At 38.8% G+C, this 26,831-nt stretch overlaps 1 protein-coding gene across 1 annotated transcript in view; it reads left to right on the top strand.

The window, feature by feature from the left end:
* The window catches only part of blmh.L (bleomycin hydrolase L homeolog), a 50,900-nt gene extending 25,948 nt beyond the window's left edge, over window positions 1–24,952 (top strand). Inside the window, exons 9-12 of the mRNA XM_018246086.2 lie at window positions 387–454; window positions 2,185–2,302; window positions 12,247–12,316; window positions 22,280–24,952. Coding sequence (XP_018101575.1) covers window positions 387–454; window positions 2,185–2,302; window positions 12,247–12,316; window positions 22,280–22,428 — 405 coding nt within the window. The 3' untranslated portion in view covers window positions 22,429–24,952. The remainder of the gene's footprint in view (window positions 1–386; window positions 455–2,184; window positions 2,303–12,246; window positions 12,317–22,279) is intronic.
* Window positions 24,953–26,831: the final 1,879 nt, after the last annotated feature.

Here is a 26,831-nt window from a genome sequence, read left to right as displayed (position 1 = left end):
AGTCTTCGTATTCTGCTGGGTCACTAACTGAGCTGAGGGGAATTGGTCCCCCCTGGCCTCAGCACTGCAGACAATAACAAATATTCTTAGTTCTTTCAACTTATGGAAGCCAATTGCTCACATAAATGCAGATGACAGAATGCATATTTTGACGTTAGACCCACTTGTTTTGAAGTAGCCTGGTCGCTAATTATATACCTGATGTCATTCATTCCCCGCTTGACTCAAGTGATTAAAAACCCGTGGAGTTTTCATCTGCTCTGAAGGTTGAAAAGCCAGATGAAATATGTAGGTCATCTGTGTTATAATTCCACTGCAAGTATCAATTCTGTGTCTTTTAGACTTGCAATTCCTGACATATTTACATTTTTTTGTCATTTACTTAGGCAGTGTGGTTCGGCTGTGATGTTGGAAAACATTTCCATGGCAAGTTGGGCATCAATGACTTGAATATGTAAGTTTTAAAATGTTTGACATTTTCGTACTACAGTAGTGAAGAAACTCTTTAAAATTAGGGATTCCTTTGATTATTTAAGCCTGTTTTAATTGTTTTGTTTAATATGCAAATGTTAGATTTTCTCTAAACAACGACTTTATAAAGGAATCCGTGTCTGACCAATCCCTACATTATACATTAATCAATGTCAATATATCAATGTCTTAGGACAAATAAAATGGTGTTAGGAGCCTCTTTCACATAGCATAAACCAATCAGATTTTTTTTATACCATTGGGTTGTAAATTGGGCCTGTTTGAGTTGATAGAAGAAGGTAACAGCAACCTTTGACATTATTGCATTAGAATGACATTCTGCTTTATAGTCTATAAGTTGTCTTTTTTCAGTGCCTGATAGCTCATAGACTGAGTCTACAGCTTATTCACATTTATTGCCAGGAGGTACAGCAAATTCTTTGATAACTCCTTGGTGGATATAGATCAAGTTTGGTGCAACGGATTTGCTAGACTGTCAATGTCTTAATCATGGTTTGGGGTAATGCTTTCAGAAGTGATAAAGTGACCCATGCATACAATACATACAGTGATAGAAGACTTGATTACCAAGGTTAGACAAAAGATCCAGAACAACATTAATAAATATCCAAATGCTCAGATCTTTGCTCTACTGGTCACAATCTAGTAGTAGATTACAATCTACCTTTCAGGCACCCCTGAAAGGGAACTAATAGTCAAAAACCCAGGCTGGTTGACCGGTTGATGTAGCTGAACATCATAGCTATGTATCGGTAAATTTATGTTGCTATAGCCAAATCATTAATTGCAAAACATTTATTGGGAGGAACCCATTCCACAGATGTATCCTCTACAACTTGAATGTAGTTTATATATGCAAAGTTAATAATAAGTAGATGGAGGACACACCAAATTTGTAAATGTTCTGGATAATAGTAAAAGAGGTGCAGAAACCATAAGTTACCCCTACATAAGGTAACAGAAAGCAATTCAATATATCTGTGGGTTTGCACACTCAAAAAATACAATTTAGAGAACAAAAGTGGTATCCATAAAAAAGCTTTACTTTTATGCAGAGAAAATTTTTACAAATAGTGGCTTCATAAATTGGCATAAATTGTACAACACATCAAATGACAATGCACATCATATGTAACACTCATTAGTTAAACATAGCAAGAAAAAAACACAGTAAGAAAAACACCAACAAGGAGCGGATACACCTACCAAAAGAATGAACATGGCCCCAACGTTTCGGCACCAAGGCCTTTGTCAAGGTGATTCTGACGTTTGCCAAGTTTAGTGGCGGTATAAATAATGTAGTTTATATATGCACCAGTAGAGAGATGCAATTTTGTTGCAGCACAGTCTTTAAAACTGCCTCCTGATAGCCCTACAGATGCAGTAACTATCTGTTTACGATGACTTGCCATTTTGAGTAAGCCTGCTCAAATATATCATTGCATTTAAAGGGGAACTGTGGCAAAAAGGAAAATTTAATGTAAGCTTCCTCATACTGAAATGCTGCATTATCCTGTCAATCAAAATCTGAGGTTTATGTATTCTTATCGCTACACGGCATAGTGGGAACTCCCATTCAATTAATTTATCTATATCCAATATGTTGCATGCAAGCCTTTTCGATTAATATTGTTGTATTTTGCATTTTGTCTGCTTCTATCATGCATTTACTGCCAACTTGTTTATGTTCAGATTCGACCATGAGCTGGTGTTCGGCTTGTCTGTAAAGAACTTGAACAAAGCAGAGCGGCTAATATATGGAGACTCATTAATGACCCATGCCATGGCCCTTACAGCTGTCACAGAGAAGGTAAATGGCCTTTTTATAATACGGCATTACTGTACTGATTTTAATCTTGTCTGTCTCTGTCACTCACATAGTCACATAAAAATCCATTAAAGCCATTAATATCTTGTAAATTATATCCTTATAATACACAAAAACCATGAATATCTTGTAAATTATATTCTTATAAACGGTGAGTTCTGATGCCTTTGGCCTCGTGATTTTATATGGTCATGAAACTCCGCGGTAACCTATAATATCCTTATATTTTACAAGAGGGGGTACTTTATTCACTATATAATACACATAAGATATGAATATCTTGTAAATTATATCCTTATAAATGGTGAGTTCTGATGTCGTCATCAGTTATATCGGCCTCGTGTTTTTATATGGTCATGCAACTCCTCTGTAACTTATAATATCCTTATATTTTACAAGAGGGGGTACTTGATTCACTATATAAATCAGGGCTGTCCAACTGGCGGCCCGAGGCCCCCCCTTCTTTGGCCCTCCAGATGCTGTGCCTGTTTACCATATGTAAACTTTAAAAGGTATCACTGTAGAGATAAACTGCACCCTGCATTGTTTAAATCTCAATTTCAGACCCATGTATTGTTCACACCTGTGATCCCCCTGTATTGTTGACACTTGTGACACCTCTATTGTTCACACTCCTAAAGCCTGTACTGTTCACACCTGAGATCCAGACTGAAACTGCCCACATCGTTCACCTGTTCACACCTTATTCAAAATGCTAATGGGGCACCAGCACTGTGTCACTGTATGTAGTACATATTAGACTGAGAGCTTTCCTTGTCTCCTGCTCTGTTCTGCCTTCCCTCCCTGCAGGGCTGGAACTAGGGGCAGGCAGAGTAGGCGCCCACCTAGGGCGCAATCATGGGCGGGGCACACTTTTAGGGGAATTTCCTTTCTTTCTTTTTTAAACCCTGATTTGCTTGGCCTTTAATAGTTTTTCAACTTTATAAACCCCCTGTTCCAGACAGAATCACTCCCCACCTCCCTTTTGGCAGCTGCTGGCACAGGTACATATTTGTGGGCAATATCTTGGCTGCTACTTGCACAGGTAAACAGATGATATGATGGATATTTGGCTGCTGCTGGCACAAGTACATCTATGGAGGCAATAGTGTGGATTTTTGGCTGATGCTGGCACAGGTATAGATTGGGGGCAATATAAGGGATTGGCTGCTGCTGGCTCAGGTACATGGGGCAATATGGTGGCTGCTGGCACAGGTACACAGATGTTTGAGGGAAATATGATGGATTTTTGGCTACAGCTGGAAAAGATGCAAATTGGGGCAATATGATGGATTCTTTTGGTTGCCGCTGGCATAGGTACAGATTGGGGGTAAAAATATGATGGATGTTTTGTCTTATGCTGGCACAGGTACAGATTGGGGCCTGGGGGTAATCTGAGGGATTGACTGCCATTGTATAGGTACAAATGGAGGCAATATGATAGGTGCTGGCACAGGTACAGGGGGCTATATGACTGGTAAGGTGGGAAATGGTAATGCAGGACTGGGTGAGGGGTACTGATTGAAGCCTTTGCCTAGGGTGCAAAAATACCTTGGCTAGGCCCTGCCTCCCTGTGTGTGCCATTCTCTGCTTGCCCAGTGCTGCTTGAGTGTGCCATTCTCTGCTTGCCCTATGCTACCTGTGGGATGTAAGCCTGTTAGGGGGTTTGTTAGCATTTGGAAATTGTTGTTAAGGGCCCCTAAGGTGTATAATCATGTGTTGGGGGGGTTGTATTATCCACAGGGGAGTATGAGGCATATGGATTTAAGGGTATGTTTTCAACATGACTTAAATTTTTCACATATGAGTGATGAGGGATTTCCCTGCAGTGAGCACCAACCATTTGTTTTTTTGGTGTGCTACCACTGTTAATGTGGATACGATCTTAAACATTCTTGTGGTAATATGGGTGTGGTTTACAGTGGGTGTGGTTTAAAATGGGGAACGGCCAACACTGACTTCCATTATCGGCCCTCCTCCACATAGGCCAGTAAATATTTGGCCCTCGGTACCACAGAACTTGGACAGCACTGATATAAATGGTGACTAGTGATGTCAGTTATAAATGGTGAGTAGTCATGTAATTTGTCACATGACTAAAACTTGTGTATTATAATAAATAAAGTACCCCTTGTTGGAAAATGAGGATTTTAGAAGTAACCTCAGCGTTCCATTACCTGTATAAAAGCAGTTCAACCTTATACTTTTATATAGTCATGGAACACCTCGGTGACTTATAATATCCTTATATTTTACAATAGGGGGTACTTAATTTACTATATAAATATATATATACAAAATGTTCTATACCAGCACTCTCCTCCCATCACTCGACTTGCCGGGTGCAAACCAAAGCATATATACAATAAAAAGATGAAAGCACTAATGGCATATATTTGTAAAAAATAGCTCTTTACTTAAATCAAGGCATAAAGGACATCTATGCGTTTCGATCCTCTAGGGACCGTCGTCGGGATGTGTGTAGCTTCCCCACATAATCCAGAGCTTAAACAACCCAGGTCTGGTCCCACAATGTGCAATGCTTGATTGTCTGGTAATTGTTTTAACTTGTAGGATCAAGTGTGTTTGTTAGCATAGATGTGACTTTACATTACTGGTGGGGTGGTCAGATGAAAATATCAAGTAATGACAAAGAACAAGCTAAGCAGCAAGAGGTACAACCACCTAAGTGTTTCATTGGCTCAACAGAGATATAAAGTTTATTATATGTGTCTAAAACAGCTGTGTTCATAGTGGGGTGGTTGAAGGAATGAAGGCTTGGACCTAATCTGGCTGTAACTAATCCATCTCTTCTTGAGAAACCCCTGGTTTTCTTCTGATGCCACCTGTTATTGTAGGTTTCAAGAGTGAAGCTGAAATGGTACAGGCATATTGAAACTGTGAGCAGTCAATATTATTTACAAAAGGTTAGCCGAGGTATATCAATTTATGATACTACCTGTTGTATGTTTGTGTGTTGGATAACATGGACTTTGCTAAATATAACTGCACATTGCATATTTTTGTCCAGGTTGTTTTCTTTTGTGGGACCCCTATACTTCAGAAGTATTTCCTATTTAAAAGGGCAACACGATGTGTTTGAAGTTAGCCAGCTAATCTTCATGGATTAGCTCAGATTGATATTGCACTTTGGTATTTGGCTGAGTTTAAGATTTACTATCTTTAATTACTTCTGGCAGCAAGCCACTGTTATGCTGGAGAGTCAATCAATAGAACTCTGCAACCTTCTTTTATGCTCAAATGAATCCATGTATAATATGGCAAAGGTTTGTGATCATGCAGTATGTCTGTTGGTTTATGTGAAACTCATTTTGGGACAATGGTAATTATGTCAAAAGTTATGTCACGTTTATCCTGTTGCATAGGTAGTGAAAGTTGAATATGCCTTAGAAGGATTTAATTGTGTTGGATGATTTTGGGGTTTTTTTTGGGGGTGGGTTTTGGTTTTTAGATTTTTTTTTTACGGTGATCTATTTGCATTTATTTCTGGTTGAACTTTTGGTTTGCAAGGTCACGCATTGCTAATACAGTAACTGTTAATGAATCTTGACATCTTGACACCATGGAGGCTCTCAAGAATAAAACAGCTTTGCTTACTGTTCGCCAGCTTGCACAGAGTTGTTTTGCCCTCACCTCAGCTCCCAAACTGGCACAGCAAGATTTTGGCTGTCACTCGGCTCCCAAACCAGAGCACTGTCATATTCAGTGGTTTGGGGGTGAAAGCACAATGCTGCACCAGTTTGGTACTGGAGTCAAAAAGGACTTTGCACTAGTTTGCATGCCAAAATGACTACATGCTGGTTAGGGAGAGCTTTTTCCCCCTCATGGCCTCATGACATCAAAATTTGGGCAGGTACAAGTTATTGGGGATGATTTCAACTTAAGCAGTGCACAGGTCCAGACTGAGAATTAAAATAGGCCCTGGCATTTCAGGTATACAGAGGCCCAATCAGCCCACACAGAGGCCCAAACAGCCCCCACCAGCCCAGTAAATACTGACTTTCTATGGGACCTTATAGCAGCCCCTCTGGCATTTGCCAGAACCCACAGATTGCCAGTCTGGGCCTGGCCAGTGCACCTCCAGTGAGTCCAGCACATAAAGGCCTCTAAAAGGAAATGTGAAGCTGTACCTTGGCATATACAGATGGCTTTTCCTCTATAAATGTACTTTATGCTTGTATTGGATGCATGCTGTGAAAAAGACAGTTTAGCTTACATATTAGTTCTGAGCAGGTCACCATCCAAGTCAACCTAGATGTCAGGAAGTGGCTGCAAGAAGTCCTTCCTGAATCCAAAGTGGCAATATGGCTCTTAGTTTGTTAAATGAACAGTAACGCCAAAAAATGAAAGTGTTTTAAGTAATGGAAATATAATATACTGTTGTGCTACACTAGTAAAAATAGTGTGTTTGCTTCGGAAATTGTACTGTAATTTATATAAATAATCTGCTGTGTAGCCATGGGGGCAGCCATTCAAAGCTGAAAAAGGAGAAAAGGCACAGGTTGCACAGCAGATAACATCAGCACTGTAGTATATAATGGGATTCTTTGGAACATATATCTACTATGTATCCTGTGCTTGAATAGCTGCCCACATGGCTACACGGCAGCTTGTTTATATAAACTATTGAAGAGTTTCTGAAGCAAACACAATTGTTTAAACAGTGCAGAGCAACATTGCATGATATTTTTATTACTTCAAAACACTTTCATTTTTTATGTTACTGTTCATTTAAGCTCCTAAACCTGGTGAATCAATGAGTAAGCTCTGTGTAGCATTTAACATCTAGTGATAGTGATACTTCTAACCTAATTACAGCATTGGATAACTGGCATAGAAATACTGCCAGATTGTGCAATCTGTTTATATAACAGGGATGACAATTCTCAGAGAGGATTGTGCTTTCTGTTTTTTAGTGTGTCATGGGGGAGTGCTGCTCTTGTGCGTAAGCCTTTAGCCGCCACCATCTTTCCTGCAGTCCAAGTGGTATGTTGCTCTGTCCAGGACCCCAGGTATGGACAGCAGAGAAAAACAAACAGAACAAATGTCTAAGACTCTAAGGTTTAAAAGGAGGCACCGTATTGAATTGTTTGATGGTTCTGATTTTTATGATCATTAAGTTTTCATTGTAAGCCGGTCCTTTAGAATCTTTGAATTCCTGCGTTTATAGTTTTGAACTTCCCCAGGATTTGGTTACTGGCAACCTCCCCTTTAATATCAGGACACAGTAATTGTCAGAAGAAATGTACATTTTATTGATGTTCTCATGCATAATCGTGTAAAAAGACATTTTATTATCTATCTTGCTTTGTAACCTATTATCTTTAATAACTTATAATATAACTAATAATATTAAATGAGAACCCCATCAATAAGTAGGGCCTTGTATAATATACAGATTTAAGAATTCCTGATCCCAGAAGATAAGAGATTGTAGAGACCAGATAAACCCTTTTGGTTTTGATCACGTCATGGTGGTGTTTTCTTAATGTCTATGGAGAAGGTCTAAGCTGAGACTACTGCTGTGGAAGGATTCTTTGGAGTACAGGTATGGGACCTGGGGTTTTCCGGGTTGAAGGGCATGTAAAGGCAAAAAAATAAAATCCCATTTTTACTTTCTTTAATGAAAAAGAAACCTATCTCCAATATACTTTAATTGAAAAATGTGTACCGTTTTTATAAGAAACCTGACTGTATGCAGTGAAATTCTCCCTTCATTTACTGCTGTGGATAGGAATTGTCAGATGGTCCCTAACTGCTGAGCAGGGAAACAATCATACTTATGAACAGCAGGGGGAGCCCCCGCCTTACTTCCCAGCCATGCAGAACTCAAGCAGCTTTGTATATGACGATCCCTAAGCAGCCCAGACCACACTGAGCATGTGCACAGTCTTAGTCTTGCAAAGATGTTTAACAAAGTTACAAGATGGTGACCCCCTGTAGCCAATGTTGAAAGCATAAATTATTTGTTTGATTAGGCTTGTGGAGTAGTAAGTTTATGTTTATATTTAGTATACAAAATACAGCATTTCTAGCCTTATTCTATTTTAGATTTACATGCCCTTTAACAGATCTTCATACATTGTCTACTAGAAAATCATGTAAACATTAAATAAATCCAATAGGCTGGTTTTGTTTCCAATAAGGATTAATTATATCTTAGTTTGGATCAAGTACAAGATACTGTTTTATTATTACAGTGAAAAAGGAAATCAATTTAAAAAATCTGGATTATTTGATTATAATGGAGTCTATGGGAGACCACTTTTCCTTAATTCAGATCCCATACCTGTACATGCTTCATTAGAATAACCGTATATTAGGGCAAAGATATCACAGGTATTCTAATATTTGCAGTTAAAATAATCTGAAATTCATTAAGTCCCCCGGGAAAGAATGTGAAGCACTACCCCATGTCACTCATTCCATGACTCTTTGTGTCTATATTGCCTCATTTAACCATTCAGCTTTTATTTTTTCAGCAAACTGGAAGGTACAGACATTTATATATTTGTGGTACATGGTAATTATTTCTGTGCCTTTTACTCTGACCCCCAGTGTTCCCCTCTAAGCTGCTCTTGTGCTTAAGCCTTTAACCCCCCCCCCCAAGTGTTTCCCCAGAGGAGGGGGTCTGGCTTGCAGGTTTCTCTCTGCTTTGTGTTAGAGACCAGAAAATGATCCCTAAAACCTGATTTCAAAATTCTGACCTAATGAGTGTTCTTTGTCTTGCCAAGACCGTGGGAGGGTGGTTCATTAAAAACAAATAGCATGCTTTGGCCTCCTGGTTTGCTTTATTATTCTCCCCCTGATAATTTCAGAATTTTGAGTTTTGCTGTGGTTTTTATCTGGCTTAAGTAACAGAAAAATGCAGTGGAACAAAAGAAAAAGGCGTGCTTGTTGGGAATTTGGTCCTTCTCCTTGGGGGAGGCGGAGGTTTAAATCCTCTGCTTCATTTGAGCAATATTAAAAACTTGTTTGCACTGTTCGTATGAGATTAACTTGTCAGCCAGTTTTTAACTCCACATTGTTGCTTTATAATATCAAAGGGAAGGGATTAACGGGGGCAAGAAACTAACAGCGAGCCAACTGCCGAAGATGATTTCGTTTTTTTTATCCCTGAGATATGTTGTTAAAAGCCTCAATACAAATAAAACAAGCAACAGTTTATATAATAAAGTCTTATATGTTTCTCCTCGCAGATTCCTTCCTCCCTTCTCCAAAGCAGGGGTGCTGTTAGATACGGACAGGTTCATGCTCGGGTGTGTTATTGTTTTACCGGTAGCTATTAAGCATTGTTCAGCTGAGTGTTTGATTTATAATGTAATGCGTAGTCAAAGAGCAGGTTGACCGTAAAATAAATTCCAGCACCTTGTAGTCAGAAATAATCTATAAATAAAAATTATTCTTTTCCGTTTTGATATATTTGCCTTTCTTCCAATCTACAAAACTGGAATTAAAATTGATACCTGGCGTCCGGTGTTCTTGCATGAAACATGTTCATCATATTTAAAGCTCCTTTTTGTGATTAGTTTCCCCTTTAAAGGAAAACTATGCGCCCCAAACAAGGAAGGTCTCTCTAAAAATATAATGCATAAAACAGCTCATATGTAAAACCCTGCTTCATGTAAATAAACCATTTTCATAATAATATACTTTTCTAGTAGTATGTGCCATTGGGTAATCATAAATAGAAAATTGTCATTTTATAAAATAAGGGCCGCCCCCTGGGATCATACGATTCACGGTGCACAAAAACAAACCAAACAAACCATACGTTTTTGGATGGTGGACTATAATTTGTGGTATACAGTGGACACCTCGCCGTACTTCCATCTTGGCAAAAGAAAGTCCTGTCAAGACTCTTGTGGGGTTCGAGGAATAAATGGCTGCGCTCGAATTAACTCACAACTGTAATGGTTTCTAATTTAAAAATAAAACTCGATTGGGGAAAAACTCGAATAAGCGAGTTCGGGGTTAACAACCCAAGTTGATCATGTTTTGGTGGGAAAAAACTTGAAACTTGAATTGATTGGAAGTTGAGTTTTTGGCAAAATCCTCCGAAAAAAAACTCGAAAATCATGAAGGCTATTAACACTTCAAATGGTTCAAGGGACCTCTGCCATTGACTTCTACATAACCTCGACAGATTTTAGCTGGTGTATTTTCATATTCAAGCAATTTCCAGGATCGGGGTATAATAAAAAAAAAAAAAACCCTAAAAATTCTAGTTTCTGTTTTTAACCAGAAAATGTGAATTTTGACCAAAATAATTAACTCGAAGAGTCGAATTTTCAAAGAAAACACAACTCGAACCTTAAAGGGATACTGTCATGGGATAAAAACATTTTTTCAATTTTTACTAATGCTGCTCCAGCAGAATTCTGCACTGAAATCCATTTCTCAAAAGATAAAACGGATTTTTTTTTATATTCAATTTTGAAATCTGACATGGGGCTAGACATTTTGTCAATTTCCCAGCTGCCCCAAGTCATGTGACTTGTGCTCTGATAAACTTCAATCACTCTTTACTGCTGTACTGCAAGTTGGAGTGATATCACCCCCTCCCTTTCCCCCCCAGCAGCCAAACAAAAGAACAATGGGAAAGTAACCAGATAGCAGCTCCCTAACACAAGATAACAGCTGCCTGGTAGATCTAAGAACAACACTCAATAGTAAAAACCAATGTCTCACTGAGACACATTCAGTTAGATTGAGAAGGAAAAACAGCAGCCTGCCAGAAAGCATTTCTCTCCTGAAGTGCAGGCACAAGTCACATGACTGGGGGCAGCTGGGAAATTGACAAAATGTCTAGCCCCATGTCAGATTTCAAAATTGAATATTAATAAATCTGTTTGCTCTTTTGAGAAATGGATTTCAGTGCAGAATTCTGCTGGAGCAGCACTATTGACTGATTCTTTTTGAAAAAAAATTTTTTCCCCATGACCGTATCCCTTTAATATATTTGCCCCTCTGTGTCATCTAATAATACCATTTTTACCACCCCTGATCTAGATTATGCTTATTGCACTTGATACTGTATAATTTGTCCTATGGCATGTATGTTATTTCCATTCGTGATTAGAGTTCACCAATGTTTTAACCTTTAACTGACCTGTTCTTCCCAGCCCTGATCCATTTCATGACTCCGCACCTAGACCGTGTAGTGAATTCTGTGGTTTTTATAGTATTTGAGTTAGTGATGATTGTGTCAGACATTTGTCAAACCACAGCCGATCCTAAAACACTGCTTTTAAACCCAGCCCGCGTTCTCATCTGTCCCTTCCAATCACATCACCAATATGCTTTAAAGTTTGAACCCTTGTCTTGGGCTCACTTGGCACAAGCAGACCCAATGTCAAACAATAGAGAATTGGTGTACTATGGCATTAACTTTACCATTATAAATCAGAAAAAGTGTCCAAAACAATTTAATGCAAGGAGAAAAATATTGACAATTCACCCCAGTCCATGGGTGCAAAAATCTGGAACAAAAAAAGTTTTCTCCAAAAGTAAAAACCAGAGTTATAATTAAAAATTCAAATAATTTATTGGGACATACAGATGACCGCCTAACACTTTTCGTGCCTACTGTGGCACTTACTCATGTTAGTAAGTGCCCCAGTAGGCATGAAACGCGTTAGGCGGTCATCTGTATGTCCCAATAAATTATTTGAATTTTTAATTATAACTCTGGTTTTTACTTTTAAAGAAAACTCACAACCTTTTACAAGCAGACCCAACCCACAGATCCCACAGCTTTAGGTCAACCCACTTATTACTGATTTCCATACCCAGCTGCAAGCTCTGGGTTTACATAATAATGTAATACATTTGAATTCACAATTTTAATATCATTCATTGCTGTTAATAAATGAAGTAACATATTTTTTTCCTGTGTTCTTTAGTTCGATCAAGATGGAGAATTTGTGAAATGGCGAGTGGAAAACTCATGGGGAGATGATCGTGGAAATAAAGGTATAAAGAATTATATTGTGCATGAGAGTTGCTTGACTGTTAGACTATGGTACATTTAGGTTGGTTTGGAGACCATAATCTTGGTAGCATGGTGCCTTATACTGACGCCAGTTAGAAATGATTTATTTTAGGAAAGGCTCTGGCTGGTGTATCATTGACATGTCATTAATGTGTAAAGTATGTCTCACATGGATATTGGTTTCTCTCCACTTTCTGAAGGGTTGCTGCCATGTTAAATGGACAGGTGTTTGAGCATTTTTAAGAGAAAGTCGCCAATACAACATGTTTCCTGTAGACTTACTGGGAGACAATTCCAGACACTGTTTTACATTAGATTATTTTAGGAGCAACCGAAGCAAAATATTTCCATCAAAGTCTTTGGAAAAACTGCTTTGGATGTAAAATGGTAACAGCTTATTGGAGAATGTAAATAGTTGTGCCTAAGCACATGTTAGAATTGCCCTGGCCTAGTGCCCAAATTACACACCAGCTGACTACAGCATTATTGTTTGTAATGTTATAAAGCAGTGATTCCCAAACTGTGGGGCTGTCCCCATCCAGAGGGGCTTTGGACAGTGGAAAGTGGTGGCTCAGCCTAAAGGACAGATCGTAAGACTTACATTATGAGTTGGGGGAGTATGGACATTTGCTTTCCTAGATACACCTAGGAGTGTCGAAGGTCAGTTAAAGGAACAGTAACATCAAAAATTAAAGTGTTTTGCTTCAGAAACACTACTATTGTTTATATAAATAAGCTGCTGTGGGGGCAGCCATTCAAAGTAGAAAAGGATCAGGTTAAAATAAGCTCTGTAGAAAATAATGGTGTTATCTGTTATCCACTATTTAACCTGTGCCATATAGCCTTTTTTCAATTTCCGCCATTGCTACTCAGCAGCTTGTTTATATGAACTATAGTAGTGTTTTTGAAGCAAACACTTCAGTTTTACCAGTGCAGGACAACACTACATGATATTTTCATTACTTTACTTTAAACACTTGAATTTTTTGTTGTTACCGTTCCTTTATTGCAACAAGTATGTCTTTATATATCACTGTATGACCAATATTGTTCTTTTTTCTGTACTTATTTCATGAGTTAAAGGGGGGTGTGACTAAGGATTGAACCCCAAAGGGAGGCACTGACTAAAGGCTGGACCTTCAAGTAGGGCTTAAACTGAAAAGTAATCCACTATTTATGATTTGGCCGAATCCTACATGAAAGATTCGGCCGAATGACAAACCATATCCTAATTTGTATATGCAAATTAAGGACGGGAAGCAAGTGGCAAAAAAAACATTTTTTACTTGTACTTTTTTTTAGAAAAAACATTTTTTGTTCTGTGGCTCTCCAGATTTGAATTACAATAACGGATATATGATTTCTAGGTTTTATAGCCCTAGCATCAAGGCAGTGGGTTGGACGGACGACTGAAAGCTAAATTATGATTTAAACAAATTATGCAGATTCAGATAAACATGAGAATGGCAAATATGTACAAAAAAGGACGTGAACTTCCCCTTTAAATCTTCTGACTGCTCAGCAGCAAGATTGCAGTAATGTACAGCTTTTGAAAACACATGTTAAATGTATATAGCTTTGTTACGTGTGTGGATCATTCAATCGTATTCCCCTATTCCCATCTGTTTACCGTCCTGTCGATTCACATGAGTAGCATTATAGTATGGGTATCTCCTCCAGTTCCTGCTGACAAGGGATGAACTCTGTGCCTTTCTTTAAATCTCCCCTTCCATGTAAATGTATATTACTGTGTAACTTGATGTCTTTGACATTTTGCATATGGGGACTGAGAGGGCAATTATCTTTATTTTTCCACAGCAGAAAAAATGCAGCTACATTTTCATGTTTCATTAGTAATGACGACTGGGAGATATAAAGACTGTTTGTACATAGGAAAGGGGGTGAAGACAGAAATCAAGATTCAAATTGGCGCTTCTTGCATTACAAGGATTAGAAAAAAGAGACTGTTTAGTATAGCTCTCTGCAAAGAACTACAGAAATAAAAGCAAGAGACTGCAGGGCGCAATGAACATTATTGGTTGTTTTGATGAATACATTCATTTGCAGGTAATTTATTGGAAATACTTTGTGTACTATAATACAGGTATGGGATCCGTTATCCAGAAAGCTGTGGATACGGGTAGGTCACCTCCCATAGTCTCCATTTTAAGGAATTAAGTAAAATTTAAAAAAAAAAATGATTTCCTTTTTCCTATGTAACAATAGAACAGTGCTATGTACTTGATCCCAACTAAGATATAGTTAATCCTTATTGGAGGCAAAACAATCCTAATGGGTGTAATTAATGGTTAATAGATTTATAGGAGAACTGACCTCCCAATAAGAAAAGCCCCTACCTACTATACTAAACAGTCCCCCCTCCCTGCTTCCCTCCCGCTTTGTTTATTACCCCTGAAAGTGTCCATAACACAATACTCCCCTATCGGTGCAGCAGAGTTCATGGGCGCCATCTTCATTCCCTTCAACAATTTTTGGCGCATGAGCAGTTGCTACGAACCGGAAGACTGCTCCAACTGTGTATGGGCCAATACGGTGTTCACTTAAGGAATAATATCCAAGAGCCGAAAGATGGAGCCCATGAGCTCCTCTTTGCTTACTCTGCACTGATACATGAGTACTGTGTTAGGGGCACTTTCAGGGGTAATCAACTATGCGGGGGGAAGCAGGTAGGGGGACTATCTAGGGTAAGAGGTAGGGGCTTTTCTTATTGGATGAGGTTTAGTTGTCCTATGAGATATGGAGATCCCACTGACAAAAACCCTTATCCGGAAACCCCAGCATTCTGGATAACACGTCTAGTAAAAAGTCGACCACAACTAATTTCCCATTCCAAACTCGCGCCAGACACGAGAATCCTCCTCTATTTATAGCCCTGCCCATCTTTGATCACACGAAGAGGGCAGGCTGGAGCAAACACGCCTATAAATAGAAGGAGCCGGAAGCAGGACCGCAGTGGCAGGATCCTGAATAGACAGTGGCTTCAACAATTTCAACTACAACTCTTAGAACTATCGCTCTCCCAGTTTATTGGTGAACATTGCCTCCCCTGACATGGCAGCAATAGCTCTTATGGAAGTCCGAAGATCTAGGGGTTGATTGCAAATACATGTTTATTTGGATTTGCATTCCATTATATTCAATGGTTTATATATTATGCAGTGATATGTTCCAGTGAGTTTCTCTCAAACCTTGTAGAGGCACAGCTCTTTTTTGGTGGCTTTAATGAGTTATTTATTTAGAAGTCCATCTGTTATTTAGGTCCTTAAATTTGTGCACAAATGAATAATATTACCCTTTATCGTTCTATCAGTTTATAAACACAGTGTCTGCTTGGTGGGGTTGTCATTCCCTTTAGTATGCTGCTTTGTAAATTAGGGCTGGTCTATACTAACTAATCATTTTCCAACAGTCTGCAGTTGGATCTGCGGTTAGAAGCTAAAAGTCTGTTATGGCTAAACCACAGTGGCTCTCTAGTAAATACTCTGCCTTGCCAAGAGACGGACCACTGCCTTATCATTTAAAACTCACTTCTGTTTACATTATCATTAGAACAGGAAAGACTCATAAAAAAGTTGCAGTTGGTTGCAGCCACCATTGCAGTTGCAGTGTCCTCTACAAAGTGAATCACCACATTTAAAGCTATACACATTGCCTAATACTTGTGGCATCCTCATATGCACCCTTACTATGCCTGTGCTGCTTTACTCCATGACTGAGACACTGATGCAGCAAGATAGCCCATCACAGATTCTGTTAGTCCGGATAACTTTCTCGTTTTTAAAGCGGACCTGCCACCCAGACATAAAAAGCTGTATAATAGAAGTCCTTTTTAAATTAAACATGAAATTTAATTTTCTTTTTTTATTAAAGCATTCGTAGCTGTTGTAAACTCATTTAAAAATCCCAGCTGTCGATCAAATATTGCCTGCCCCTCATAGAGGCGGGGCAGGCAATTACTTTCACTTTCCATTCAGCACTTACTGGATGTCACTGCACTCCCACATTCCCCCTCTCTCTTTACCTTTTAATTGTGTAACCTGTGCATGGGGATTGACATCAGGTCCCCCATTTTGGTGCACAAATGATGCATAGCTTGTCTTAATAACAGTGTCCACAATATGGCTCCAGCCTGCTTCCTATAATTATGAATTCCCAAACTGAAGGAACCAAGATTCAAATAATTTATAAAGGGTTATTGAAGATTGTTTTGCTTGATTAATGTGATATAATAGGATTTGGAATAATTTTTTCGGGTGACGGGTGCCCTTTAATTGTCCATTGGCGTTCTTTTGGATTTCTCTTTAATCCGTGCTTGTTCCTGTAATGCTAATATTTCTATTTGTTCTCACGACACTTTATCATGTATGACCCAAGAGCAGCTGTAAGCTGAGAGTTTGTGTAAATATCTTGAGTTCACCTGGAAATTAAAGGTTATCAACCTGCGGAAACCTATCATAGTAGGATAAGCCAGTTTTAACTGGGATGCATCCTAAACAAACAATGATCATTCCTGTGGAGGAAAGCAAATTAAATGAATGACTGTTCTGTTTTCCGGTTAATTCTTGACATTTGCTTAATCTTTCTTCCTATTTTCACTGCTAAAACATGCAGTGCTCTGTGTTCTCTCTATCAAATTGGTGTCCAGTGAGTGGACTGTGGTGGTGTTGAACTCTCAGTGGGCAAGTGTAGATCAGAGCTGCCCCCACTGGAAGCCCAAAAGGCAGATGTGGCCCATCAAAAGACTTTCCATAGACCTCTTTGTATGACATGACTGTTTTATAACAATAGAGTGCCAAAATATTGTCTTCTAGATGTTTTTGAACTGATTGACCTGCATGCACTGGGACCAAGAGGCACAAGGTAGAAGTTCAAGGACTGTATTTGCCCACAAGCACCTTTAAGGAATGGCTTCAGTTTACGCACTACTGTGTCCGTTTTTGCACTACATGAGAATAGAGTGCCAAAATATGGTCTTCTAGATGTTTTTGAACCAACTGTCCCGCATTGACCTTGCATACATATGCACCAAGTGCAATGAGGCGGAAGTTCGAGTGTGTTTGCCCACATTACCCTTTAATGAATCAGTTTGCACATGACTGTGTCCATTTTTGCATCGCTGTAACTGCAGTTGCGGTCACAGATGACCTCTCGCATGTTTAAACCAGGGGAAAAATGTAACTCGTTGGCACCAGGACAGTAGAAAGTGCCAGGATGTGTCCATTACACCAACAGTGAATAATTCATTGAGCATGTACCCCACCCAACGCTATGAGCTTTGATTACATAAAAATAACTCTTACTGAGCCAAGTAAGAACATTGATTAATCTTTTTGCCGTTGGAACACAGGCCGACAGGAAATGCATCACAATGTGTAGGAGTTATTCATACTGGCAGCGAGTGTTTACTTGTACTGCATGGTGATTGTGCCCCTTCTTTCTAAATGGAGCTTTAATGTGGTGCTACATACAGGTATTAAACAGTGGCAGAACTTCAAAGGGCCCCTGCAACTAGGGATGCACCGAATCCACTATTTTGTATTCGGCCGAACCCCCGAATCCTTCGTGAAAGATTCGGCTGAATACCGAACCGAATCCTAATTGGCATATGCAATTTTGTTTTGTGACAAAAAGTCATGTGATTCCCCTCACCAGCCCTAATTTGCATATGCAAATTAGGATTCGGCCGAATCCTGGATTCGGTGCATCCCTACCTGAAGCACAATTTACCAGTTTGAACCTATTTCACTGAACGGTGGGCAATGTGGTAACATTTGCCACTTAAGGTGGCCATAGACGTAACAATTACTATCTTTTTTGGAAAAGATCTTTCCAAGAAAGGTTGTTCATTTCAATACACACGTGTAGAGCTGAATCATCTGATATACATGTAGAAACAATAGAATTCTACCTGTATCTGACAATTCAGCACTAACAGTGGGCAATGATTGGGTGCCTTCAAAATTTTCCGCCTGGGCCAATCGATGAGCCGATCCATATCCAAGCCTTCTGCCAATATCTGTCACAGACCGAATATCATATGAAAATTTGTTTTCTACTTTATCGGTGCATGTATGGCCAAGTTGACTCTTTTAAGAAGGTTTTCCTTTTGAAGTTTCTATATCTATTTTATCGCAGAATAGATAGAGAAACTTAAAAAGGAAAACCTTTTTAAAAAGTGCTTACTTGCCCAAAAGTGTAAGTGACTCTTGTATATTTACCCAAATCAACACAGTAAATTGGCAAATACTTAAAAGTTTCTTTTGGAGCAATAAACTACCTAGAAATGTATTATCCTGCTATGGATGGGTGCTGAAGTACCTACCAAGAAGATAAGGCTAATAAACTCTGCACCGCCAGTATTCAAACTCACATATTTGAACAGATGTTTTCCAAATGTAATTTGATAATTTGTGGTATAAGATCTGCCAAACCCCCACCTCACACCCTCCAATTCTCTAACTACTGTTTCTCTCTTCCTTCTCAACTCTTTTTTTTTTTCCCTTTTCAAAGTAAATAAGAATAAAAAAAAACAAAAAACGTTGGCAAACATTACCTATGCTTCTCCATGCAAAAAATTGTGTAGTAGAAGGACTTGACCAATTTTGTGCCAACCTGCTTTTTACATTTTTATCTCTGTTGCTACAAATTGTAGTGCAATTTAATAGTGAAAGCAGGTAGGGGGATGCTCTTGATACCGGATTTCTGCTGGAAAAATGATCCCTGCTTCTGCAAGTAGGTTAGAAGGCTTTCATATGACTTTTTCTTATAGTACTGGGGGTTGGGATGTCAGTCTTAAGTGAATTTGTGCCCAACAAGTCTACTCAAAACCTGCACCCTGTGTAAGCTTATGTTACACACAACGTTTTCTGCTGGTGGAAAAAATGCTGATGTGCCTTGTCTGTTACAAGACAAGAATATGCTTGTCAATGTCCACGTAGGGCATTGGTTGGTTGAAGTGACTTACCTGAAGTCTAATAGGCTTTATTACTTAGAGCCTTATTTTTTCCTGACTTTACTTACCCATTAATAGCATGTACAGGTATGGGATCCATTATCCGGAATAATGCAGAAAGCTTCGAATTACAGGAAGGCCAGACCCATAGTTTCCATTATAATCAAATAATCCACATTTTCCAAAACTGTTTTGTTTTCCTTTGTAATATATAAATGTAATCCTTATTGGAGGCAAAACCAGCCTATTGGTTTTTTTTTTAAAGTTAAATAATTTTCTAGTAGACTTGCGGTATAAAGATCCAAATTATGGAAAGATCCCTCAGAAAACCCCACTTATAACAGATCCTCTATACCTGTAGTATGCTATTCAGCTATAATAGCAGAGATGTATTTTTCAATCTGTAGTACTTAATGAGGCAGACACATTTTAGGAATGTGTTGTATTTTGGAATGGCCCAGTCTTCTACAGCATCCATTGTTTGGAACATAATCCTATCCTGCAGGAATTTGGGTGGCACTTAAGAAAGGAAATAATGAGTACAAGAAATCCGTCAACACACTGGAAGGCATTCTGCCTATCTGAGCAGTGCATCTCTCTTGATTACGAGATGCTTATAGAAAGTCTTGCATGTTTTCCTGCTTCTTATTGAAGAGGCATGGTCTATTATATCATACTTTGGCAGTTGAACCATGTTTGTTTCTGTACAGATATTGAGTATTTCTGTAATGCATGTCCTGCCAGTAGTATGGTGCTCAGTGTAAAAAAAAAAAAGATCCCATGTCCAAATAGAATTTTTTAAAGTAGACCTTTCATCTGTATAATAAAATCCTTTTCAAATTAAACATAACATCCAATTTCTATTTTTTATTAAAGCATTCATAGCTGTAGTAAGCTCAATAATAAATCTCGGCTGTCAATCAAATATTGTCTGCCCATCCTCTATGCCTTAGGCATAGAGGTGTGGTAGACAATTACTTTCACTTTCCATTCAGCTCTTCCTAGATGTCACTGCTCTCCCCACATTCCCCCATTCTCTTCAATGTTTAATTGTGTAGCCAGGGCATGGGGATGGCCATCGGGTCCCCCATTCTGGTGCACAAACAAGATTCTGAGATGAAGCAAGGCTTGCTTTAAAGGGCATGTAAAGGCAAAAAAATAAAATCCCATTTTTACTTTTTTTAATGAAAAAGAAACCTATCTCCAATATACTTTAATAAAAAAATGTGTACCGTTTTTATAAGAAACCTGACTGTATGCAGTGAAATTCTCGCTTCATTTACTGCTGTGGATAGGAATTGTCAGATGGTCCCTAACTGCTGAGCAGGGAAACAATCATACTTATGAACAGCAGGGGGAGCCCCCGCCTTACTTCCCAGCCATGCAGAACTCAAGCAGCTTTGTTTATGACAATCCCTAAGCAGCACAGACCACACTGAGCATGTGCACAGTCTTAGTCTTGCAAAGATGTTTAACAAAGTTACAAGATGGTGACCCCCTGTAGCCAACTTTGAAAGCTTAAATTATCTGTTTGATTAGGCTTGTGGTGCAGTAAGTTCATGTTTATATTTAGTATACAAAATACAGCATTTCTAGCCTTATTCTATTTTAGACTTTACATGCCCTTTAATAATATTGTCCACAAAATGTCTCCTGCGTGCTTGCTATAATTATGAATTCCCAGACCGAAGGAAAAAAGATTCAAATATTTATATAGTGTAAATAAAGTTCATTTTAATTGACTAATGTGATAAAATAGGATTTTGAAAAAAAAATTTGGGTGACGGGTCCCCTTTAATGTGTGATTCTTAGTGCATCAATGCCACATTGACCCATAGTTATTTATAATACAAACGATCAGCTCTGAGAGTAAGAGGGGACAGATACATTTTGGAATGTATCAGTTGCAGTTTGGTCTCCGTGGTCTCTTCAATTTCACTGCAGGGTTACAATATAAGCCCCAGATAGTAGGGCAATAGGGTCAAAATTTACCAAATGACACAACTGTGTCTCAGAAATTGAAGCATTAACAGCTTTAAGAGTTATATAGGTACTGTCCTCGTATAACTTTCATTTTTAGTCTAGTTAACAGAATTGTCATTTTAACCAGGGTTTATTTGCACTTTAAAGGGATACTATCATGGGAAAACGTGTTTTTTCAAAACACATCAGTTGATAGTGCTGCTCCAGCAGAATTCTGCACTGAAATCCCTTTTTCAAAAGAGCAAACAGATTTTGTTATATTCAGTTTTGAAATCTGACATGGAGCTAGACATATTGTCAATTTCCTAGCTGCCTCCAGTCATGTGGCTTGTGCTCTGATAAACTTCAATCACTCTTTACTGCTGTACTGCAAATTGGAGTGATATCACCCCCTCCCCTCCCCCGCCCCCAGCAGCCTAACAAGAGAACAATGGGAAGGCAATGGGAATGAGATAGCAGCTCCCTAACACAAAATAGCAGCTCCCTGGAAGATCTAAGAACAGCACTTAATAGTAAAAGCCAAGTCCCACTGAGACTGATTCAGTTACATTAAGTAGGAGAAATAACAGCCTGCCAGAAAGTAATTCCATCCTAAAGTGCAGGCTCAAGTCACATGACTGGGGCAGCTGGGAAACTGACAAAATGTCCCATGTCAGATTTCAAAATTGAATATAAAAAAAATCTGTTTGCTCTTTTTAAAAAGGGATTTCAGTGCAGAATTCTGCTGGAGCAGTACTATTAACTGATGCACTTTGGAAAAAACATGTTTTTCCATGACAGTATCCCTTTAACTACAGAGGTATTGCTGTGTGTGTGGGAATGTTTTCATCAGTGCTTTACAAGTTTTTTTGAGTTTCAAGTTTTCCTACAACTGCCATATTCTGAAGGAAACGTTTTGACATGTTAAGCGAGTCTTAAGTGTCAGCATTATATAATTCTCTAGTATAGAAAATCACATTTTAATTCCTCTAATTCTTATTTTTGCCAGGTTACCTGATCATGACAGATGACTGGTTCAGTGAGTATGTCTATGAAGTAGTTGTTGACAAGAAGCATGTTCCTGAAGATGTTCTGGAGGTGCTGAAGCAAGACCCTGTTGTCCTGCCTGCCTGGGATCCTATGGGGGCTTTAGCTTAGTGACCAAGTCCTCAGCATTCATTCCCAATGTGCTCACTCCACCTTCAAGACTATCATTTTATTACCCTCTTCCTGAATTGGTGTAGTCCTGGGGAAAATACACTGTAAGAAAAGCTTCATGTCTTCATGCATGAGAGAAAGAAGAGATTGCCCTTGGATGCAAACTTTTCATTCCACCTTGAATCCACCACTCAGGAAGGGTGTTTCTTCATCCGGATCATCGTAATTTACAGAGGAAATTCTCTAGCTCACACATGCTTTAACCTTCATGAGCAAAATTTTAAAAACATTTTTACAATCCTTTTTTTTTTTCTGTCAAAAGCTACAAATTTTATGATCATCCGTGTACTGTAAACTGCTTTTACGTAAGATATTGAGAGAACTCTTAGGCCATAATATCACACACCTGAATACCAATTTACAGAAATTGGTTTTATTTTGGTCTTAATGCTGGAAGCAAGCAAATTCTCGCCTTTTGATTGGCCAAACATGCCGAGTCTTATATTATTGGGAGTAAAAGTTGTTGGGTTTTTTTTTTTTTTTTGTCTATTTTTAACTTTATAGTTAAACAGGCATGCCTAGGTACAAATCATCTGCTTAATTAATTCTACCTTACTGAGGTTTTTTTTTAAGTTTAATATAGGAGCTGCGATTATTTGATAGGAAAATGTGCCCAATGTAGTTTTGGCTCAATTGGTCATAACGTTTAGAGTCAGCCTTGGAAGATTTTCTCATTTTAATATCAATTACTTCTTGTTTGTTAAATAAGTTAACATTAACTTTTCTTTTGGGGGATCAATTACAAATTTATGGGTATCGGGACAATGATCACTGTAACTAATCAACTGAAGCAAAAAAGTACTTTACTGAGGTTTTTTTAAGTTTAATATAGTAACCGTGATTAGTTGAAATGTACCCAATACCTCAGCAGAATTTTATCTTCCCATATATTTTACAAGAAATAGACAAAATTATTAGTATAGTTTACATTTATCATTTGGTTTGGAGGTGTCCTGTTTTCTGCCTCATGGGAGATTAGAAGTTACCATAAACTAAAGCAATAGCACAATTTTAATATGCTGAACCTGTTATATTCCTTCCAGATACTTGGTCAGATCACAGTAGTGGTTACCTATGGCACATATGAAAACATGAATGTGCAGTAGACATGTTGTGATGATGTTCAGCAAGAGCTCAATATAGCTGAAGAGAGATGATGTGAGGTTTGAACAAATATGATGCATAGGAACAGGTCTGAGGTTTGTTGCCTAGACCCTGAAGCCTCTGAAAAGAATGATGTGACCTAGATCCCACAATGAATCTTATCCTTATTCCTAATAATGGTATGTCCTTTCTAGTCTGCAGTCTATTGTTTCTCAAACTGTATTGCCTTAGAACAGTGATTCCCAACCACTGGCTCGTGAGCAACATGTTGCTCTCCAACCCATTGGATGTTGCTCCCAGTGGCCTCAAAGCAAGTGCTTATTTTGAATTCCAGGTTTGGAGACAAGGTTTGGTTGCATAAAAAAAACAGATTTATGACCAAACAGAGCCTTCTGTAGGCTGCCAGTCCACATAGGGCTACTAAATAGCCAATTATATCCTTTATTTGGCATTGGCAGCAACTTTTTTTACATTGCTTGTGTTGCTCCCCTACTCTTTTTACATTTGAATGTGGCTCACAGGTAAAAAAGGTTGGGGATTCCTGCCTTAGAGCATACCTGTTTGTGAAGCCCTTATTTTCTATGTTTCATTTGACTTTTTCATTCTTTACATCTGAGTTGACCCTGATATTATACATCCAAGGTTTATGGACCGGCAGCTTCCAAACTCTAGATTATAATGGCTCATCAGACAAATATACACTTAGGGGTTTCCAAGTCCATCTTGTACAGGTATATGTTTATTCTTTATAACTGGGTTGACTCTGGTACTAAATAAAAAAGCTTCACGAAGCAGCAAATTCCAACCTCGGGTATAATAACCTTCATACAGCCTGGACATTAGTAGTTTTGGCTCAATTGCTCATAAAACTTAGAAGCCTTGGAAGATTTTCTCATTTTAATATCAATTACTTCTTGTTTGTTAAATAATTTGATTGTTACTACATTCATTTTTCTCTTGCGGATGAACTACAGGTTTATGGGAATCAGGTAAATGATCACTGTAACTAATCAACTAAAGCAAAAATGTTTTCCTTACATCTCAGTGTGTTCCCTTCACTGATTCACTTCCATCATGTCACACAATCACTAAAACGATTCGTAAATGACCAGAGCCTGATTTATCAAACATTTGGAATGGGGGATCACGCTCAGCAGTATGTTCTGCTTCCCGATCTCCCCGATGCTGAAAAATACCTTTAGCTCTATAGTATCAAAGAAGACGAACAAGTAGACTCCAGAAAGGTTAATGAGCTTATCCATTTGCAGTTGTTTTATGTTTCCATTCTTATGCTGGTTTCTTGCATTCATATTTCTCTGACTTGATGGTGCTTTGAGATTTTTAATAAAAAAAAGAATAACATACATAAATCAAGAGTCAGAACTATTATTCTGTGTTTGGTGCTGCAGCGTAAGGGGGCATTTTACAGTCTTGTTCAATGACCAGAGCATGTGCTGAACACAGAGCCGGGCCAACCCGGCCAGGCGTCCTAGGCAACCTGGCCGGCCACGCGCCGGCTGAGTGTGCGCTCGATAGCGCATGCGCAAAACTGCGCTCCAGCGCGCATGCATGAAACTGTGTTACACCGCGCATGCGCGAAGCTGTGTTCCAGCGCGCATGCGCAGAAACACATTTCCGCGATGGCTAGAAGCAGCAGTCGGGTAGAGACGGGACCGAACATGGGGTAGGCGACTGAGCAGGTACATGCCTGGTGCCCCTCCAGCTTTGCGCCCTAGGCACGTGCCTACTCTGCCTACCCCTAGTTCCGGCCCTGGCTGAACACGTTGTCTTGTGTTTTAATTAAGAAATAACTATGGCTTTTTGCTATTTCTTGCACTAAACCAGACAATTTCTGAAACTGAAAATGTGTAAAAATAATTCCCACTTTTCTACTAGCCCTGGTGTGAGCAAAAGTCCTCAGGAATGATAATAGACAAATACAAGATTCCTCTGCACTCAACCCATTATCAATATATTTAAGCCATTGAGACATTTTGTATCTTAAGCTACTAAAAATGCTTTACCCTAATATATTTAAGCTGGCCAACTACGTCCCTGGTATGGCCAGTCCTACATTCAACTTTCATCTGATTCATTAAGAATTCTATTGCTTCATTATACATTTTACAAAGGGACCACGTTTTACCTGCAACTTACTTGCTGCTTTCAAAGTTAAAACTCCCAAACTTGGCTGCCCTTTTATTAGACACCAGTGGGATCACCTGACTATAGCTGGGAAGGGTGGGAGCTACAACATGGAGCTGGTCACTGCTCCTGTATAAACTATAACAAAGAAGGGAAAGTTGTGCTCACCACTAATTTTTAAACCATTAAGTGGGAGGTGCAATGAGGCTGTGACCACAAAATACAACCCTATTGTTCAACCCAAACCATTTCTTATCTGTGCAGTGCCTCTTTAAGGCAGTATCCTCTTTTTCTGAATTTAAAAAAGACCCAAAACAGCAATACGTGTGTTATAGGCTATGAACAGTATTCATTGCCATTTAATTTGCCCGTCCAAACAATAGCGATGGCAAACTATTTGATGTGCTTACGGGGATTTATCCTATTCAGTATCAGGGAAAGAACATAAACCCATCATTTCAGGGCTGCATTAAATTCCATTAAAGCAATATGTTGAATATATTCCTCTTAAATATGTGTAAGCAACAATTATATTCATGAAAGATTTAGTCTAAGCAGCTAAGAGTGACTCTGCTAGTTTATAAGCTCGCTGTTGTTTGGATTCTGGTTATAGCCATTGACTGGCCGCCACAACCTCCTTTGGTGGCCTTAAACAAAAGGTGTTGAGAGCCACACGATTTTCTTTGATCTGAAGACAAACCAAGAGTTTTTAATATATTTTGCACAAACTAAGTTACAGGAATAAACGTGTCTGTATACACGCACACAAACTGCCATAAACAAGAGAATGGAAAACACGCTGACAGCCCTTGATCAAATGGAGGTGATTTATTAAAATATTGTACATCCTGATTTCGACTGGTCTTTTAAAACAAAAAGAGGATCAAAACATTCTGAACGGATAATTAATCCCTTCATAATCAAGACCCACGAGTGTATATATTATATTTAAATGACTGTGAGATCCTCCTAAAGGAAGAGAACAATAGAGTGTGTTGTCCTAATGTAATAAAAAGGGGCAGGGTTTGCACAGGTGCAGTAACCTGTAGCAACAAATGACCAGTGACCAGTCTTCTGATTGGTTGTTGTAGGTG

This window comes from Xenopus laevis, chromosome 2L (genome assembly GCF_017654675.1).
Source record: "Xenopus laevis strain J_2021 chromosome 2L, Xenopus_laevis_v10.1, whole genome shotgun sequence".
Lineage (NCBI taxonomy): Eukaryota > Metazoa > Chordata > Amphibia > Anura > Pipidae > Xenopus > Xenopus laevis.
The sequence above is the reverse complement of the archived record's forward strand: the minus strand, read 5'-3'. Positions and strand labels throughout refer to the sequence as shown.